Source organism: Gymnodraco acuticeps, unplaced genomic scaffold, assembly GCF_902827175.1.
Source record: "Gymnodraco acuticeps unplaced genomic scaffold, fGymAcu1.1, whole genome shotgun sequence".
Classification (NCBI taxonomy): Eukaryota; Metazoa; Chordata; class Actinopteri; order Perciformes; family Bathydraconidae; genus Gymnodraco; species Gymnodraco acuticeps.
Genome location: NW_022989815.1, coordinates 587,434 through 608,553, shown reverse-complemented (window position 1 = coordinate 608,553; position 21,120 = coordinate 587,434). Strand labels below are relative to the sequence as shown.

General features: G+C 39.5%; 1 protein-coding gene and 1 non-coding gene across 2 annotated transcripts in view; one reads left to right on the top strand and one right to left on the bottom strand.

Annotated features, from left to right (window-relative positions):
• The first annotated feature begins 247 nt into the window (after positions 1-247).
• otofa (otoferlin a) overlaps positions 248-21,120 on the top strand; it is a 107,801-nt gene continuing 86,928 nt past the window's right edge. The window contains 2 exon segments of the mRNA XM_034230840.1: positions 248-584; positions 12,219-12,277. Of these exon segments, the coding sequence (XP_034086731.1) occupies positions 503-584; positions 12,219-12,277 (141 nt within the window). The 5' untranslated portion in view covers positions 248-502.
• trnas-uga lies at positions 7,197-7,273 on the bottom strand. Its single transcript has one exon. It is a non-coding gene; the product is annotated as a tRNA-Ser (tRNA).

Below are 21,120 nucleotides of genomic sequence, written 5' to 3'. Positions count from 1 at the left end.
AATATACTGCAAAAAATGTATCAACATATTTATGTACTGTATATCACATACATATTTTTGTAATTTTAAATGGACAGGCAGTCTGCAGCGAATATATAGTCTGCAGCACTATAGGAGCAGAGAATTTCCCCTCAAATCCCAGAGCTGGGCAGATTTTTCACAATTAGAGCATCATCCCCACACTGAGGCTGGAGCACCCCCGCCCTTCCTGCACGAGGAGCAGAGTAAAACCAAGTGCCAGCCCGGAGATGCGCGACGGACCCAGCAGCCACGCAGCGAGAGGAGATGTTAACCGGAGCATATCATTAAATCATAGTTTTTAGTTTCCGTTTGTTAAAAAAAACACAAATTATTAGACTATACATGATGCCCATGTGGAAAACGAGTGTTGTGTCCAGACGCAAGGGGCGGCTAAACTAAAGATAATTTAACACCGATTGCACCAAAACGGTTCAAGTTGTATCCGTGTGGAGTAAAATCACTCCCTGAGCAGAGAGGACTAATGATGGCTCTCATGGTCCACCTGAAGACGGTCGCGCACCTTCGGGGCAAAGGTGACAGGATCGCTAAAGTTACATTCAGAGGTAGGACCATGTTCTTTGTTTTAGGCTGGATTTTGGGAAGTGTAATCGTTCGTTGTGGTTTGCATTGATTTATTTTGGATACACAACGTGATGGGAGGTAATTAGTGCATGAAAAAAGTTTGGGAGAGCCCTCTTGAATCGGGGGTTACCGGAGATACGCTGCGTCTTTTATCCAAAGACTGATATTCTTCAAATTAAGGAGAAATCATGAATGCAGCACTGTAAAAAGAAAAAAACCAATCCAGGGTTTTTAAAAAAGGGATTATTCACACAAATAATGTCCTAATGTGAGTCCTTTCAGCAGTTTGAACTTATATACGCATTTGGTATACTATTCATAGCATGTGCTTTAATATAACGGCTCACACATTTTATAGTAGGCTAGTAAAACACTGTATTTGGAATTGTGTTTTCACGTTCCTGTTATTGATGGTCAATAACATAACATCGCAGCTATATCCTTTCGAGTATTTTCCAGCTTTCAGGATTTTCTTATCTTAAATATGAATAGTTAAAATATTAATTATTCATGAGAGCCACAAAAAGGAAAAAAGCAATTGCCTGCATATCCCTGTGTAATTGTAGTGATTCCTCATGTGTTTTCTCTTGATGGTTCATTTGACTTATAAACCAATAATGGCGAGAAGTCAGTATAGGTTCTAATTGACTAAGCTTGTATTGATCTCTAAATGTATGGAGGTGGGGGTCTCCTTTATTATACCTTGGGGGTAATTGCCAACCCACTAGTGCTATATAAAGGGTCACCATCCCAACACCTGCCTGTTTGCCCTCTCCTGCTGTTCAGAGGAAACAGGGATCTCTGAAGGATTAGACAGGGGTTCTCAAAGTGCGGCCCGCGGGCCAATGGCGGCCCTCAGAAATATTTCTGGCGGCCCGCGATAGTTAATGTGACACGCTGAAATGCATGTGTTATATTTTAATCCTCCATGGTTGTATCTAGTAAGAATTAGAATGAGTAGCTTTCCAGCGGTATCTCCTGTGAGACTGTAACCAGGGCACAGCAGCCAATATGGCCGCTCAAAGCAGCTTGACTTTACACTGTGTGGGATTGGTGGATTTGTGTGTCCGTCAAGGAAATCTCGGCCGGCAGCCATCAGGGTCTGAAATGACCCATGGACATCGAGAAATCACTAAGGACCTACCCACCAAGTAAAAAAAACATAAACCACGTGTCTCCTATCAGTTTACCTCTTTGAGGAGAGAGAGAGAGAGACAGATAAAATGGCTAAAAGAAACTTTACAGTTGCCGACTTCGCTAGAGATTTGTTTCGCTAGCAGCAGTGAAGATAGAGCCTCAGAACCTGAAGTCTTCGACTCTTCTGAAGAAGAAGAATACAAAGACAACAACAAGGATCCATTTGGACTTGGGTAAGTGTAAATATTACAGTAATAGTGTACTGGCAATGTGTGGGGAATACCGCGAAAATGAACAATAGGTTTATTGATATATATTTTTTATCGATAGTCATGAACTTTTTATTGGGACAAAATAGACTCTCCATTAGCAAACGTTTACTCTGTGTTAACGTTATTTTGGTGTGTAAAAGTGAGATTACATGTGTAGAGGATTAAATTAATCATTTATTCGTCCCACAACGGAGACATTTACAGTGACATGTTTTTGCCATCGATTATTTTATCATACTGTTCTGTACAGATGAGACTTTGTCATAGATTTATTTATATGTGTGCCTGTTATTATTTTACCGTCCTGTACAGATGAGACTTTGTAATCAGATGTAGCCTATGTATATGTGTGTCTGTGATTTTATACTGAATGTAAAGTAACTAGAAATACGTGTGTGTGTGTGTGTGTGTGTGAGAGAGAGAGAGAGAGATCGAGAGAGACTCCTTCTGCAACCTCTCAAACTTTATTTGTATGTGTGCATTGTTATTTGTGCTTGAGCAACATTTTACTTGAACTTTATTTCAATGAAATTAGTTGTAATTATTGTCCTACACAGGCGGCGTTTATCCAGCAGCCACAACATCCATCTGTGCCGGCCCCCAGGTCAAGATCTACTGTGGCTCAAGGGCTCCACCACCTTCAACCAGCAGACCAGCATCACAACAGCTGCCTCCACCTCCATCTGCGGCTGCCACCAGGTCAAGATACACCTCAGCACAAAGGCTCCACCACAGCCATCACCTTCAACCCAGCCAGCAAGGAGGTCTCGTGGAGGTCTCGTATAGCACTTGTACACCCCACCTACACAGCAGCCCATGCACCATCACCCCCATCTTCACAGCAGCCAGACCCACTGTCTTGGAAGACAGACAAAGACCTTGACACTGTCTTGACATTTATAAGGAATAGTTGGTTGAAAGTTCTGATGTTCAATATTGTAAATAGTTAGATTTTCCAGTTTCTTATATTTATATAAATAGTTGGTTGAAAAAAAACATATTTATAATAAATTGTTGGTTGAAAAAAAGGTTGAATGCTCAATTTGTATTTGTACACATCACATGAACCTTGGTATGTAATATGAAGTCATTATTCAGTCCTGATGTATCTCAGTCCCTGCTGTGGTGAAAGTAGAGTGATAAACACCTATTTTACTCAAAATTTGAATTTAATGTTTTTCATTTTAGACATGAATAACACATTTATATACAGTGTAATTCAAATATTGCACTGCTTTTATGATCCTAGGACTTTGGTAACCAAATCTAAAACACCAAAACAATTCGATCACATGAGTAAATTTGTGTTTTCACAAGAGTTTTGAAGATTTTCCAAAAATCAGATTTCATATTTTAAGCTTTTGAGCTACTTATCTCATCAAACAGTGCTCTAAGGTGAGCAATATGCATATATAGCAAGACCAGAGATTGTCCTGAACATTTTGATATTTAACACATGGGGTGCCATGTTAGAAGAAATACATTTAAAAGGTGATTTAAGAAAACATCTAAAAATCGAGAAAATACCCTTAGACTCCAGAGGGTTAAGAATGGTAAAACTGCGCCCCCTGGGTTGTCATTCCTAAATTATGAATGACAGCTTGTGGAAAGTTTGCTAGACTAGTGGTTGCATGGCAACTGGCATCTCGCGAGTTGCGGTAATTGGTTAGTTCAATAAAGAAAGGATTTGTTTTGGAATTATTTTGTGTTCCGTTTTTTCTTGGGCGGCCCTCAATCCAATATTGGGTACCTAAATTGGCCCTCACTCATCAAAACTTTGAGAACCCCTGGATTAGAGGGACATTTGGAGGGAGTTCAGTGGATTCATTCAGCAACTCGAAAGAGAGGTGTGCAAGTTTCAGCACCTTGGATAGCGATCAGGTCTTTGACACATGTTCAATAGACTCCTGTTTTCAGCATCACTATTGTGTTGAATACAAGATGCACCATCCTTTTTCTCTCTCTCTCCACTGCTCTGTGATTGTGTGAGTGTGTGTGTGCCTGTGTGTGCACTGAAGAGAGGATGGATTTCAGGATTGTGCTGCAGTGAATTCACCAAGGAATTGATACAACATGAACCGTGTCATTCAAGTCAAAGATTAGATCCTCTGATCTTTCCCCCATGGGCCAACTGTCGGCAGCACACTCTCTGCAGTTCATCTGTTTGCTAAGTTGTTAGCCTGCCCTAAGCACTGATACAAGTTCAAAGCACGCGTGGCTTTCACTGTTTGTCACTTGTGTCAAAAGCTGTACCGTATTGTTAAAGAAAATGCAGATCACACACAATCCTCATACAATATTTTCTTATTAGATGCATGCTGAAGACACCCATTAAAACAAGTTACACTGTGTTATGTGATGCATCAGAATATGTGGCCGGAGGAATAGAATATCAACTCTAGTGGATTTAAAGTTGTTAAATCCAAACAGAAATGAGTCATAGAATACGGTGTAACTGCTTACTGTGGCCACTAGGGGGGCAACACTGACATATCACCACCATCGATCACCACACCACTGACAATCATCACTCATTCGCCATCTTTTAGGTTGATAAGAAAAAGTTGTTAGCAAACAGCCACGTATTTATTTACACCTCCAGCAGTATTAATTAAAGCATCATTATCACTCAATTAGAGTCGTGTTTCCTGGCTACCTGGTAAGTTTAATTATTCACTCTTAAATGCTCTTCCAACAGTTATGAATATCTGGCTAAATTACTGATAATTGCTCCACTACCTTCACTAGCTAGTTGCCACTTGCGCATTAGCATATACTATTAGCATAACGAACAGGTGTTAGCTACATCCGGTTCAGAGAGGTAACACGTGAACGATCATTAACAAGCGATTTTTAATGAACCCAGAAGGTTTAAAACACTTACCTTTTTTCAGACACAGTTTATAGGAGGCTCAAACATCTTCATCTACCTGGAGAAAAAAGCAGGTCCCTGATGAAGAAGATTTAAATCCGTTTCCGAGTCAGTTTCCTATCATGGCAGGCGGCCTCCATCTTTGTTTTGATACGCAACGTGAGAGAGGGTTTTAAATATTTAAAAACAGACTGAATATTTACAATAACATGGTTAGACATTGGCATCCTGGAATCAGCATTAGGACAGTAAGTGCTATGTTCTTCTTAAATTCGGTTAAATAAGATTAAATGTTACCCTAATAATGTATGCTAACACGAGGCACAGACTGGGGATAGTGCAGAGCAGTAAGCAGTTGGGTTTTAGACTATTTTGCTGAAACAGGGATATAAGAAGTGTTGGGTGAAGTACTCAGATCTTTTACCTAGCTAAAAGTACAGATTCTATCTTCTTAAAATACTCCATACCAGTATTTTAAAGCTGTGAATTAAAATGTTGATTTAGGTAAAAGTCCAAAAGTATTAGCATTAGTATTAAGTATTAAGAGTAGGCTACTCACAATGGATTATTTCAGAAAAATGTAAATTACATAAGAAGTATAAGATAAGTGTACCTTACCATCCAAATTGGATCTTTTCCTAGTATTATATTCTTATGGTTATTATATCATCCTGTTTTTATGCATACAAGAGCATTTTAAAGTTGTAGTTTGTCAATGTTGACCAAATGTGAATACTTGAAGTACTGTGCAGATTACCAGTACAGTAGGCTATTGCATTAAACTATATCAGCATATCATGTGTTTTTGAGTGTACAAAGAAACTAGTAACTGTGAGTGTTAAAATAAATATAAACAGTACAATATGTGCCTCTCAAATGTAGTGGAGTATAAGTGTGAAGTATTATGTCAAAAAGAACATTACTTGACTAAATGTACTTTGTTACTTTCCACCACTGGATATAAGAGAGGTTAGGGTGAATAAAAACAGCTAGGTTTAGCTTGGCAGCTAAAAAATTAGCTGAAACTCGGTTTGTTAAACCGAGGGGAGCTGCGTGTTCAGGATTGAATCCTCTGTAGATACATCACCCCTTACTCTTTTATTGTATGTGACAACATGTGGGGAATTTCTATTTTTAAGTCACTTACTGTTAATAATTGACCTGGAATGACTTTATTTCATTATGAAACATAGATAAGATCCCAGTTTTGTTACACCATTAATTTTCCTCTCACATTTACACAAATATGCTTCTCTGTTCAGTATTCCAAGATGAGGCCCCTCTCCTCAGCCCTGCCTCTGCACTCTCTTTTCTCTGGCCAAATATCTTACGTCTCTCCAAGTTTGCAAAGTAAGAGCTGTTTCCTGTTAGCCTGACTATGAATCCAGGTATGTTATACCATATTTTAAGTCATTCTGAAACTTATTTTCTCAGCAAGAGCTTGTGAGTAGAGCCTTTTGATAGAAGTCATGGTATATATATACGCAGCTGTGGCTCAGTGGATAGTGAGTTCGAGTCCCACTGCAGTCGGCATGTCGTTGTGTCCCTGGGCAAGACACTTCACCCCAAATTGCTCCTGTGGGGATTGTCCACTGTACTGAATGTATGTTAGTCGCTTTGGATAAAAGCGTCTAACAAATGACATGTAATGTAATGTATTCAATCAGAGAAAGAAATCACTCCATCTGAGTGGTCAGATCTAAAGTGTGTGTTTCATTTAGGTAATTGTGGGCTATTAGATAACAGAGATAAGAGAGTCACAGGAAAAGTGGGCGAGTGAGAGCAATGCAACAACAGATACAAGCCGGGATCAAATTCATCATACTCTGAATGACCACGGCGCTTACAATATGATTAGTTTAATTCAGATGGCTGGATGTTTCTGATTGAGTCTTGCTCATTATTTTTGTACACAATAAAAACTGGTTTTACTTTTGCATGTTTAAGGGTTTAAGGAGGCTGTATACGCACTTACGTTGTTGAATGGTTTGTTTCTTTGTCACCAACGTTTTTCATGATTTAGATTTTCATGAAACTTGATGGAAGGGTGTAGTTTAGGCCAAGGAAAAACACATTAAAATGGGAAATATATCTTAATCACATGGTCGCTACATGCATTATATTTTACTTATAGATACTGCCTTTGCTCGGCCATCACAGCTGTTTACAATTGTTCTGTTAGGAATCGTCACGTAACCGTATGAGCTCCTTGCGGGAAACAAGAACAAGTTTGGGAGCTTTAACTAAGTGTAATGCCTCACTTGGCAGCAATCAGCAATCAGCCAGCTCCAGAAGCTTAAAGAGACTTCAAACGCTGTGAGCAGGGTTTGAACCTGCGTGGGGAGACCCCATTGGATTTCAAGTCCAACGCCTTAACCACTCGGCCTGCTGGTGCTCGAAAGACGGCAATCTTCAATGTGTTTGAGTAGCTCCTTTGCACCCCTGGTCTTCTTTCCACACTGCTCACAACAAATTCTTCAGCACAAAGATCCACACTACAGAGAGAGCATTTCATATGATTGCTTGAACTGCTCTGTGTGATGGTGACGGCTGGAGGACCTGCACCTGACTGTGGAAAAATAGAGGTTATCAAAGTCAACTTTATTGTCAATCTTCTGCTTGTATGATACAGGCAGGGAGATCAAAATGCTGTTTCTCACAATCCCAAGGAGTACATATACATGTGTGTATGACTAAATAAATATGACTGAATATACATTTTGAATGTTATTGTTAACAAGAGTAAAGCAATTCAAGCATAGCTATTAGGGACATAATTGCAAACAATGCATTTTCCTGTGCAGACACCTAAAAGTGAATACACATTGGCTTATGGCAACAATCGTCCGTGCAGGATTAACTTCACTGAGTTATCTAACTTAAATATAACCATCACTCACCACATGATATCCACTTTTGCAGAGGATTCTTCTGCCGAAGATATCAATGTACCGGACTGGGAGGTTGAATATAGGTGTCAAAGGACAGGCGTCAATACGCTGAATGACAGACTTCCATTTCTTGGCCTTCGGTCTCTGTCCCGTGCTGAATCGGTGCTTCCCCTGGGCATACTGGTGCATGATACCAGCCCAACAACCATCAGCTTTACCTGTCTTCGTCATCACTGCCAATATGAAATATCAAGGAAAATGTCAGATGGTGAAATTAGATAAATATACATAGAAAAGGATATATACTGTAAACATTACATTGTATTGTCATTGATTTGTACTTAGCAGTATGTAATGGTAATTAAATAAGCGCCACATTTAGCAGCAGCAATATTAATTGAAGAACACAGTAATGCATCAATAATTATTATGAAGTGTTATAATATGTATTTTTCTAAAATAGGGCATACTGCATAACGAGTACTTGTAATAAGCATATGAGAATGTAAATGCAGTACCTTTAGTGTTACAGAGTATGTATACACTGTGATTATATTACTTTAACTGAATTAAAATATCTGAGTATTCTTCTCCACCAAGACAATACAATATTAGTTTGATTTTGTAAATAGTAACAATAATACTAGTGCAATATCGCAAATGTGCTGTAGGTGGGACAGATATTAACAGTATACAGTAATGCCACTGTAGCACTAAAGTTATAGGCTGCATTTTATTATTAAGTCCGCACACTTAATTAGTGTCCCTAACTAAAATAATCTGTGTTTGTACAAAGCTACAAATTCTCCGTACAGTTACAGCTAGCAAATCCACGGTTGTGAGTGTATTACCACACATTTACCGCTATTTTGACCCAGAAAGAGTTCAACTTTGAACTATGTGTAATCAATAATATCTTCCGCTATGTCGGGTGTACGTCCCTTCAATGCTACAATAATTATGACCAGTTTATAAATGTCAGACAGATATAAAACATTACAGCGTTAGCATGAGCTAACTTTAACAACGGGACGGATGCGGCGGAATCTCGGACTAAACACGGTGACAACTATTACCATAACATGCCCGGATGAAAATATCATGCACAGCTTTCAGATAGAGTATTATCGTGTAATTAATACAAGTTCATTGTTATTATGTCACGTGTAGGTGTAGCTGCCCTGTCATTGGTCGGTTAGGATCTGTTAGGATTTGGGTCGGAAAAGTGTTAGGACTTTGTTAGGAACTGTTAGGAGTTGAGTTGTTAGGAATTGGTAGGACTTGCGTTGGCAGTCCAACCGGCGGAGGTGACGGCCATCACAGCTGTTTTTACTTAATTCTTCATGGAATTCTCGTGCATATCCACTTCTTTTCACAATACTTGTCAGTTTTGTGTTCCCAGTTTCTTTAAATTGCTGCAGGTTGTTGAGTCATTATTTTCGGTAGCACTTCCTAGGGGCTTTCAGTTTAACCAGCTTCCTGTCTGGAGAGGAAGAAGTCTGCCAGGAAGCTGCAGCCCCCCTCTGGCATGTCACACTAAATGACGCCTAGAGAGGCTGGCGGGCCAATGTTATGTAAGCCTGCACCTTATCTTATGTTTGGTGGGGAAAAATACATGATCCAGTATCAAACATCTTTAAAATGTTGTGAAAATAAAAGGCATACATCGACTGCTTTCAATGTATAGTAGGCCTAATCAGAAAACTGCAGTCTTCTCTCCACTCAGCCTTAAACGTGTTCTGTATTATCTGATGCCACGGGCAATGAAGTCTTCTTCAAAGGGGAGGCATCAAAACTAAATTGAGTTTTGACGAGTCTTTGATGAAGCCCTGCTGTTATCTGTAGCTCTTGGCTTTATCAAAAATGACACTCCAGCTCTTTTTGCACAGTAGCCTGTAGGATCACACCATATGTAAATCAGAGTTAACTAGAAATTAAATAATTATTTAAGCTTTTAACATATTCCACGACTACAGCTTGCTACTCTCAGCCCAATACTCTTGTGTCTGTCGTCTACCACCACTCCTACTGAAACAACATGACTTCCCCCCCCCTGCTACTTAGACAGTTTGCTCATCCCCGTCATCTCTCTAACTCTAAATATTTGATATTTTGTGGGATGAAACAGCTTTGTGCAGGCTACTGTATCCCCCACACACCATTCCCTATCTTCCCTGTAGCTGACTGAAACCATTTTCTTTACGTCCTCTGCTGGATCATAAATTCTCTGTTTATTTTAAATTGTGATTTAGCATTCACCCGGTCTCTTGTTCTGCTCGAAAATTGGTCAGGAAATAAGAGGAAATGTAATCACAGTATGGAACAACAAAGATGAAGTGCTCAGAGGCATACAGGGAGATAGTAAACATTCTGCTTTCATGCTTTGCAGTCTGCCGGTCTGCACTAAATCTTGCTGTTCACTATAGATTCAGGTTGATAGAGAAAGACAGAAGGTAAGCTTGTTGCCCCATTAATTTTTATCTTTGGTCACAATGTTCCCCATTCTGTTCTTTTACTTTTTTCCTCCGTCTTCCAGCTCGGAAACGAAAACCAAAGTTTGGTTCTTTCAACACTCCATAAGTGTTTCCATTTGTCACAGTTTCCACCAAGGCCATGAAGGCATCCTGATGAACAGAATGTTTTTTAGTTTGGTGTGAAGCACCTTACATAAGCTTCACATAATCTACTTTCTAAACTCACGTCTCAGCCTGACACAAACACTGGTATGACAGCGATGCCTCTGTATTGAATAATGTAGGAGGAATATGGCCTCTTTCCCTTTCTGACATTTAAGTGGCGTTTATTCTCGTAAAAATATTTCATAGGATCTGGGCTTTGTAAAGGTTGTGGAGATCGGGGAGTGAGGTAAAAGAGAGAGGATAACACCTTTGGTCATGGACAAAAGTCTAAATGTGCTGATAAAATGATACGGATGAGGCTTTATACTGTAGATATTTCTGTTTTGCATTCGTATATCTGTTTTCTTTTTCCGTTTCTGAACTCAGAGGTAATGTGGACTGTGAATGTGTGAAAAGATGCTTTCATCCCAAACAACAATGCATTAATGCCGGGGAAAAAAATATGTATTTCTATTTGAACTTATTATTACAGCCAGACCGACTGGGTCTGCAATCACCTTTGTATATGTGTGTTTGGATATATATGAATATATCAGTACCGATAGGCTGTCCACATGCACCCAAACAAATATCAACACCCACACAAAGCCTCAGATACACAAAGCAAACCAACGCAACAAAGGCCGAATACACTCAGCAGCTCGGCACCATTCATGAGCGTTACAAAGCAACCAGGTGAACAGCGGCTTCAACATGCATGAGTGAGCCGGGTTACCTTCCAGTGAACGGCTCTCTGCCCTGTGTATAACCCTGAATACACACCTACATATTATTGTTTGCACACAAATGTAATAATGTGCAATTTCTTTAATATGGGCAACAATCTCACTTCTTTTATATTATTTCTATTCGAGTGTTTCCTCTCTGTTTTATTTTGTCGCATAGTGAGTCATATTGAAGCTGTCTGCATTTCTTTTCTGTCTCCCTTGGCTCTACACTTCCTGTCTCATTTGTGTGTTTATCAGGTAATTAAGGCATCCATTTGTCTTCTCACTGGACTTTAATGTGACCAATGTACACAGGGATTTTAAATGGTAGTGTTTGATAAAGGTCTCTCAGAGAATCCATGCTTTACATTAGGAAAACCACAATGTAAAAAGACTAAGATACAACTCCTAATTGTGTATTTTAAAACCATTTGATTTTCTATTTTGTGACCTTTATGTAAACATAGAAGAAAAGTGTTTCGAATAAATGCAGAAGATAAATGAGGACAAGTATGCTTAACGTAGAAAAAAGAAACATTAATCCTATAAAATCACAAGTACAAGTAGAAATAGAAATAAAGTAGCACACAATGGAAATACTAAAGTAAATCACAATTGCTTTAAACTGTTTTCCCACATTTTTATATTCTTGTATTTATTAGTGTTACTGGCAACCAAAAAAAAGCAATAGTACTAAAACCACATTGTAAAAATACTCTGCAACTTATAATTCTGCATTTTTAAACTACTTTATGACCTAGTAAATAAACATAGAAGACACATGTTTATCATACATTGAGAAGTTGAATTAAAACAAGAATGCTAAACGCTAAAAAGAATCCTAATAAAATCAGAAGTACTGAATAGACAAAAGTAGAAAAATACAGTTTTTCCTTAAACATTTTTATATTCTTGTATAAAACTTTGACTGGCAACCTAAATGCCTGACTAATAAAAATAAATACCACGACTGATTGCTTTTGCCTGTGCTCTATCATCACCATGCTGTGTGTGCTCTCTTAAGCTGAATAGACAACCCATGTCATTACTGAACCATCTGTCCGTTACTAACCTCCAAATTCCTCTTCACCTTCCAGGTCTGTCCTTCTACAGCCGTGTGGCGGAGAACTGTGATGCTGTGGCTCACTTTAATGAGGTCAGTGTCTTCATTTCCCACAACATACACAACTCACCTAGATAATGACGCTCAAGCAATTATCTCCACTTAATAGAAAACAGCAATATTGCAGTGTCCACTGCAGGGAACAATATGCTGATTTCAGAGGCCGCATGCTTTCTTAATGGACCCGGTGGGGAGTCAATAAGCAGGAGACACAATGTATTAATGGAGTTCATTTTACTCTAAATGTTGCTTTTGTTTTTAAGTGAAGACATGAATACAACTCAAACCTAATATCATGTATCATTGAATATAAGTGAGTATAGGAACATTTCACATTTACTGTAATCAGGACTCAATTACTGTAATGCTATTAAGGAAGGATCTTATAATTTGATCGGGACTCACTAATAAGTTAATTTGAATTAGCAATTTCCACCAGGTACATCGCATTAAGAGTAAAGAACATTAGATGTGGATTATTAATGGCAAATCTCGATTCAGCTGTCTCGGAGAGTGAAACAATCTCGTTGCCATTATTCTTAAAATTATTTATGTGTCTCTGTGATCTCCTCTGCTACCTTACCTAGCATTATGTCCTTAAAAATCATAGGCATACTATAGTTTGTTTCTAAAGAAGCCTATGTTGTTTTGCAGGTCAGGAAATGTAAATTGCTTCACTTTCAGTGCACATTTTTTAAATATATAACAGCTTTTTATCAATTTGCTGTAGGGTTTTTATGAATTAGACACACATCAAATTGTTTTATATCATCCAGTTCTTATCGATCAATGTGACATATAATCCTACAGGATGGAATTGCGCCGTGTTAATAGTGAAGTGCGAAGAATCCTCCCATGTATTAACCAGAAAGATTGACTTTAAACATTCAAGAAGTGAAGCTCTAACCAATGAACCAGCGAAGGATCACGTTTTATTACCTCATTATTTTACTTATTCTCCCTTAAAAGGACTAATCGCCCTCTCCTGTTCACTTACAGCCTATCATGGTCTGAGAGGCAGAATTGGTGGCCTCCTCCCATGCATGACATTGAACACTTGTTATGTTATAATTAAACCAGACACTCCACCCCTCTATCTGAAGTTCTTCAAACTTTACCAATAACATTTAATTGTGATGAACACAGACCCGAGAAGGACTTCCAGGACCCTAAGGATTTCAGTGCAGTGCTGGTTGGTCAGTCTCTCTCATTGCTGCTGTGAGATTCTGGGAAATGTTCCCAATAGGATTCCTGCAGGCTTCTGTCACACCAAGAAGCCAGTGTTATGATGGTTAAGGCAGCAGAGGGGGGATTAAAGAAAAAAGAGACGAGGGTAGGGGGATCAAGAGAAGAAGTGCTGGAGGAAATCCAGAGTGAAAGCAAAAGGGACAGAACAGAGGTAAGGGAAACAGTCGGGGAATTAAATAAGAAAGAGTACGTGAAACACATGGCACCTTTTTAGGGGAGGGTTTTTCCCTCTGAGCTTCTTACTTTTCACAAAAAAACATTTCTCCTTTGATGGGCTCAAAGGGAGAGGGCTGCTTCCTTTGTTGATAGCCGTGGCTTTTGTTTTCAGTCTAATCAGGAGAAGGGCTAAATGACTGTACACATTTGGTAGCTTACACACACACACACACACACTCGCACACACATTCTCAGCCCCTGCAGATATAACAGTGTTGTATAGCGTCACAAGTGCCATATAAGAGTGGATAAATACGATTATTCCTGAGGTCTTACAGTAACTGATATAGAACTTAGTGGCTTGCCCTGAAATGTCATCCCTTGTGACAGCCTCTCGTTGCGACCCCCTAGTGCTGGGGGGGTCATTAACATCACTCAGCAACAATACAGCGTCCAGGCTTCCCTTGGGACAACTTGTGCTTCCAGTAGCTCCTGAGTGTGTGTGTGTGTGTGTGTGTGTGTGTGTGTGTGTGTGTGTTTTTGCATGCCTTAACGCATTACATGCTGCTGGTGCTTAAGCGTATAGTACATTTGTCTGTTTTCCTTGCCATCCCCCCACCCAACAAACTCTTGAGCAATTCCTCATCACGTCCTCCTCATCTGACGTCTTCATCCTCAGCGCTGGGACATTCCCATGGCTCAGTGAACTCAGTCCAGCCTCTGGAGTTGAGGGCCATTAGCATAGAGTTGTGTGTGTTGTTGCTTTATGCATGGGCTAGCAGGAGGCCTTTGAACTAGTATGCGGATAGACGGGAAGGGGAATCTAGATTCATTATTCATTCCTTGGTGAGACTCGGCTTTTAGCTGCAGTACACCAGGGCTTCCCCCTCACTAGTTAGACAGAACTGGGGCAAAGAACAGACAGCCTTGAAAGAAATGTACCACAGGGTTCATTCAGTATGAACCTGTAGATAATGATACTGTACACGTTAAGGTGTTCATGTCGTGTGTGTGTGTGTGCACATGAAAAATGTCATTAAGAATGTGTGTTTGTTTTTGTAACAAACAAGACGTCAAGAGATTTACACTATGCAAACGTGGAAAGGGGAATTATGAGCACACAATGAGTGCAGTAATATTGCTTCTTCTCTAGCCTCCAGCTGCTTCATCTCTACAGTGAACTAACGTGTCTGACTTTTTAATGAGAGCATTGTGATTAGGGAACGTTATATCTGAATCTCATGGTTTTTTCATTTTTGTGTACCTACTGTTTTAATTGTCGCCTACAAATGTGCAACTCCATGCCACCCTTATTCTGTTGATTATTGCTATAATAGGGAAACAGTATTAAAGGAGTACTGCACCTATTTAGCATTAAACTTCTATAACAAAGCAACTTGACCGGAAACAGTTCAGACAGAGTTTTGGGCGTGTCGTTGTTTGTAGCATCTTTTTATTTTCAAACCTGTATAGTCTTCAGTCCCACCTGACATCATTTCAGGCAATTTATCAGACTCCACACAGCTTCCTCTGGAAACAAAAAAAGGCTTTATACAACTTCAAATATGCAGTTTTTTCAAATGTGCTCGAACATCTAAAGTCAAAGTCAACTTTATTGTCAATCTTTCAGTTTGTATGTACAGACGGAGAGATCGAAATACAGTTTCCCACAATCCTGAATACAAAAACAAATGTATATACAAATATATACATATTTATATATACACAATCAACAGACATTTATACATATGCACACATTAAGACATAAATAAAAGCACAACGAAGCATTTATTGTTATGTTAGCACACTCACAGCTCTTTTTTTAAGTCATTAAATAAATATATACATCAGCAGATGAAGAAAGGAAGCATGAGACTGAAGGCAGGAGACATGGTGTCATTACTTTATTGACATGTAACCACACCACAATCTTCCCCTAACCTCAGACAAAGTGCTCTTATACCCTAAACCACAGCTCAGGAAATGAGCCCTGGACTTGGGTGTCAAATTCCTGCGGTTTATACACCATCCCTCCAACCCAAACACTCATAGAACTTCCTTGGCAAACATCCCCTATCAACTGTCAAAACCCAACTTACAAAATAAATGAAGTAACAGTCTCTTCTTGACATTGTTGCTGATTTAGTCGTCCCCGTGAGACTGTCGATGCTCTTCCAGTATCTTCCTCTGAAATCCCCATTATCTTGATCAGAGACCAAAGGAAGAGACCACAGTGAGCTCACTTCCACAGAGCTTCCCCGACTGCCTCTGTAATCAGATTTGGGAAAGTTACTGTGCTGGAGGAAGGCGTAACTGTTATATGAGAACACACCACTATCAGGGCGAGATTTTTAAACTAATAAACCTAGTACTTAGTAGTTCAGGATTTATATCCAGTTAGCCACCAGAGGATAGAAGACTCTTAAAACGTAACTTCATGCATTAGGGTAGTCTTCCTTTTGGAGGTCATATTGCAAATGATATTTATTGACTTTACTTGATCACAAGTAAGAAGAACCAGTGTAGCAGTTGCCTCTGAGCTAGAACATTGCTGGTGCTAAAAATACTTTATGAAGTTCACTAGTTTTTAAGATTCAGGGCTGCTCTGGGGAGGTGCTTTCCCATCTCTGAGAGTACTGAATAAAATATGACTTGAGCAGAATATTTTCTTTGCCTATTTTCTATTAAGAGTTAGAAATGGGCTGAATGCATTACATTTGAGCTACCACAATTAGCACAGCAGAATCTACATCTGGCATACTTTCTGTATTGAAACTAATGTAAGGATTCTTTGTTTTTAGGCTGGTTTAAGCATTGTGGATTTAGGATGACAACTGAAAAGCTAAACACAAATGCTCTGATAGATAACTCTCAGAGATATACAACATCCTGTATGGATAGCTGTTTTTTTTTTGTCTGTTATGTAAGCCCTTAGGAAAGGGAAAAAAAAGTTCCAATTTCTCCGTTGCTGTTTCTGTGTGTACCCATGTGCATCAGCTTGGTACTTATTATTTGTGCTTCCTACCTTAAGGAGTATCTCCTCTAGGGTGACACAGTGCCAAAAATCTAGTTGAAAAGTAAAGTTATCCACAGAAAATATGTAATGAAATCTATATGATCCGGTAAAATGAAGAATTTGCACATAACACCCAATAGGCTACTACACTTTAGCATTCCTTGCTAAGTCAGTGTTTTGTGGTGTGTACATTTGAAGCACGGTGTGTATCTGAACTCAGTGTCTACAGTCAACATTAGCAGGCTGTCCCACAACAGTGCTTTGAACTAAATGCTAACATTAGCATGCTAACATCCCAATGACAATGCTAGCATGGGGATGTTTACCATGTATGATGTCCGCTATGTAGCCCATCTTCTAACTAAAACTCTTTTGTTAATAGTTACTTTTTCATAAACCACCACTTTGGACTAATTAAAAATATTAACTTGATAGTGGTGTTAAAGGAAAAGTCATGACATGAAGTCATATATATCAAGAGTCATGATTTGAAGTCAGGATTCATCTTAAATCTCATGGCAAGCCGCCAAAGAGTTGTTTTCATCTGCGCTCGAGCCATAAAGCTATGTTGCTTCTCTATTTAACCTCCGATCTTTGTCTGAGTGGATTTCTGTCTTGAGACGTCTAGTTCAGAAACCAACTGAAGACAAATTGATTTTCTGGTGGTGCATCGGACAAATAGAAGAAAGTAAGGGATGTTTGGTGTGCATATACAGTGAAAGCAAAATTCTCGGGAGCACCAGGTAAGGAGTGAAAAGCTGCAGCCTTTTGGGGGTAGTACAATAGCTATGGTTAGAGGGTACTGATTTATTCATTTGAACAGTTTTCAGTTCATTTTCTGTTGTGGCAGCTCAACTCCAACTGACTCCAACTTTGAATTATACATAGGGGCCTACAACCCATGCACCCCCAGCTAGGGCATTTCTTCTTCCATTTGAAACTCAATATAGTGGGACAAACCAGAGAAACAGAAAGTAGAGCTTTTATTGTTTGAAAAAATAGGAGAGAAAAATCCATCTCAGCAGCAAAGTTTTTAATTGAGGAGTTAGTATCTCCCAGCACAACACTGTCCATTATCAGGGAGTTTGAAAAATGAGTTGTTCGTTATCTCTGCACCATCTGGTCTTCCACAGCAGAAACGTCAAACGTGTGAGCTAATTACAGTTTTATTGAGTCTCGCTTGAAACTAAATTAAACTTTGCTGAATTAACTGGACAAAATGTCTCGTATTTGTCCGAATTTCAAGAGCGGAGGACGTGTTGAGTTCAAAATTAAGATATGTATAATTTGGCTTAATGGACATGTTTAATGGATTCAACTTTATATAATAGAAGTTTGGTGTACACATTTCCCAACATTATTAGGCATCACTGACTCATTTATCTTACATAGTATCAAAGCAGTGAAAATCAACAACATAACACTGCCTCAACAACCAGGGCTTGCAGCTGCTACATGATGATGAATGTACATGCTGGGAGATTGAAAGATGCTGACTGGATTAATGTCAACATGTCTGCACTCGTGGCATTTTATTTGACACACAATGTAAATGGACCGGGATGTATGAAGATAAATTGACACCCGAGAAACAGAGTGTGGATGGAAAGGAAAACAGGGATGGACAGTCCAATTGGAAAAAGTAAATTGAGACTGGGTGGGGGTGGTGGGTAGGATAGGGTGGGCATGCAGTCAGTGAATTGGAGAAGATCGAGTTTCTCAGCAGAACCAGCTTATCAGAGATGCTGTTTTATCCACAGTCAGACACACATCAGTGAACATGTGTTGATTTAGTCTAAATCCACAATGTGTGAACCAGACTAAAAGTCCTTAAATTAGTTTTCATACAGTAAGTATCCCAGCTCTACTTTATCCTGTGCAACATTTATTTGTTCAAATCTCAGTGTTCAGTTTATCTCCAGCTGTACGCAGCCACTGAAAATATTCTGCTGAGATCATATTTTATTCAGTACTCTCAGAGATGGGAAAGCATTCCCCGGAGCAGCCCTGAATCCTAAAAACTGGTCAAGTTTATAAACTATTTTTAGTACCCACAATGTTCTAGTTTGTGTTCAGATGCAATTTGCTGCTCTGCTTCTTCTTACTTGTTGTGGTCATTAAATCATCAGCTGCAATAGGACCTTCAGAGGTGGATAAACTATGGGCACTTATACAGGAAGGTATGTTTTAAGAGTAACTTATTCTCTTGTGGCTCACTAGAAAAATGAATTATGTACAAAAATAAAAAATATCCAGAAAGAGCAGCATTACCTTAAGCCGGGGGAGTAAATTGAGTTCATTTTAACGACTGTAAGTACAGTACTTTAGGGTAGTTTATTCTATAAAAATGAACCTATTTTTTACTTTATCAAGTATATTTTTACATTATAAACATTGTTAAACTTTGAAATGTTGTGGAGTAGAAGTATAAAGGGAGAATGATCCCTGGTGAAGGGCATGGACCTCCACATTTGACTTAAGTACAGTACATGTACTTTGTTACTTTCCACCACTCATGTCTCCTGGACTTAATATGTATGCGCTCAGTAATTGTGTAACAGAATATGATTTTTTCCCCCTATAAATTACCTATTTTGAGGCAGCAATTTTAAACAATTGCACCCAGGGTCAAGTTGAATGAATATGTCTGGTGATATGATTACATCCAGAGAATGTTGCCACCCTATTATATACTGTAGCATGATAATGAGCCGGCTGGTAAAGCCAGCTTTAATGAGAATGTGGCTCATACTGCTAGTTCAAGCAGTCTACCTCATCTCCTTTATCCTTTAAGAATAAATCTAAGCCTGCAGAATCCAGTGCAGCGAACTGCAGCACCATGCGATCACAACAAGCCTGTGGACTCAACACAAAAGACTACAAAGAAAACGCTCTTTGTGTAAATACTACATATTTCTCCCATTCATCACAGAATCTATTTTTCATCGTTAATCATTTATGTGTTTGCATACTCTGTGTCCATGGCAACAGTCATAAGATATGAGAGGATCGTGAGCGGGGCAAACTGAGGACAGTCCCTTCAATGCTCCGGCGTGGGACCACAGCAGCATTTAACGCTTCTTATTGGTCACTTTGGCCTCAAGGCTTCCGGTCCCTAAGACCCCGTTTACACGAAGACGATACAGGTTGTATCTGCATAGTTTCTCTTGTATAGCCCTTTAAACGGACCCGCAAACGATAGGTGGATAGATCTGCAAACGAAACGCTCTGGGGGGTCAAGCGGATCCGTCTGTACGCCTCTATACGATCATTTTCTGATAACGATGAAATAGCCCCGCCTCCCTCTCCCCACGTCTCCTGCTCAGAGATCAGCTGCTGGGCTGTCAAAAGAGGGGGAGGAAAAGAGAGGCTCCGTTTACTATTCTTATATTATTATATAGAGTCGTTATCAATTTGTTTTAAAGCTCAATAAATAACAAAGAAGACCTCTGACCTCGGCACTTTTCCCTCGTCCCTTGGAAGAGGCGGAGAGGTGGGTGTTTTTCATCTGCTGATGGACTACCGGAGAGATTTACAGTAGGAGCACACGCCGTCCACCGCGGAGAATAAACAGAAGGGCAACCATGGCAACCATGCTCTTCTTTTGCTGCTTTTGGTGTATTTTGTGGCGGCAGCAGTGCCACTTACAGGCCCGGCATATGTACTACAGCGTTTCCAGCGGGTCGAGCGGTCTCGTGTGAACGGACACGTTAATTGAGCCGAATCCGTGTGAACGGAAGACTTTTTTGAAAACGCATACGGTGCGTAAACGCAAACGTTCCCGTGTAAATGGGGTCTAAGATCATACCTGTCACTTTTAAGTGCCAATTAAGCTGAGTATCATACAGTACAGTACACAGGGTTAGAGGGGGGAGCTGGAAATATAGTCTGTGTTCTTGAGACAGGCTCAATAAATAGAGAATGTAAAATAAGACCAGTAATGCAGCAGAGTTCGTTTTTTCAGTTCCCTTTTTCACATTTCTTTATCCACATAGTCAGCGATACATTTTTGATAAAGCGAGTCAGACAGAGCGTTATAGTAGACGCATTGCAGCAGATTTACGTCATTGTTTAAGGCAATGGCTATGACAGCTTCAAGTCTGATCTGTGCAGAGCGTCAATCTGTATAAACACAGTGTAACTTCATATGCTTGTTATTTTTCAGCCCTGCACCCCCTCAATGGTGGGTCCGATTAAACCGCAGCTTGAATTGAGGTTTCATGAAGCTTTTTTTTTTCCATTTTGCCAGTGACAATTATACTGTAGAAATGCAATATTTCCTACTCCAAAGTTTCAGTCAGAGTAACAACCACTCCGGTAAGGGTTGTAAATGTGAACTCTGGGAGCTTACATGGATAGCAGTTAAACAAAGCAAACACATTTAAACTTTCTTGCACTTATTGCAGAAACACATAATCTTTCGTTCTCCACAGCTGTATTATTTTGCCATTCAGTT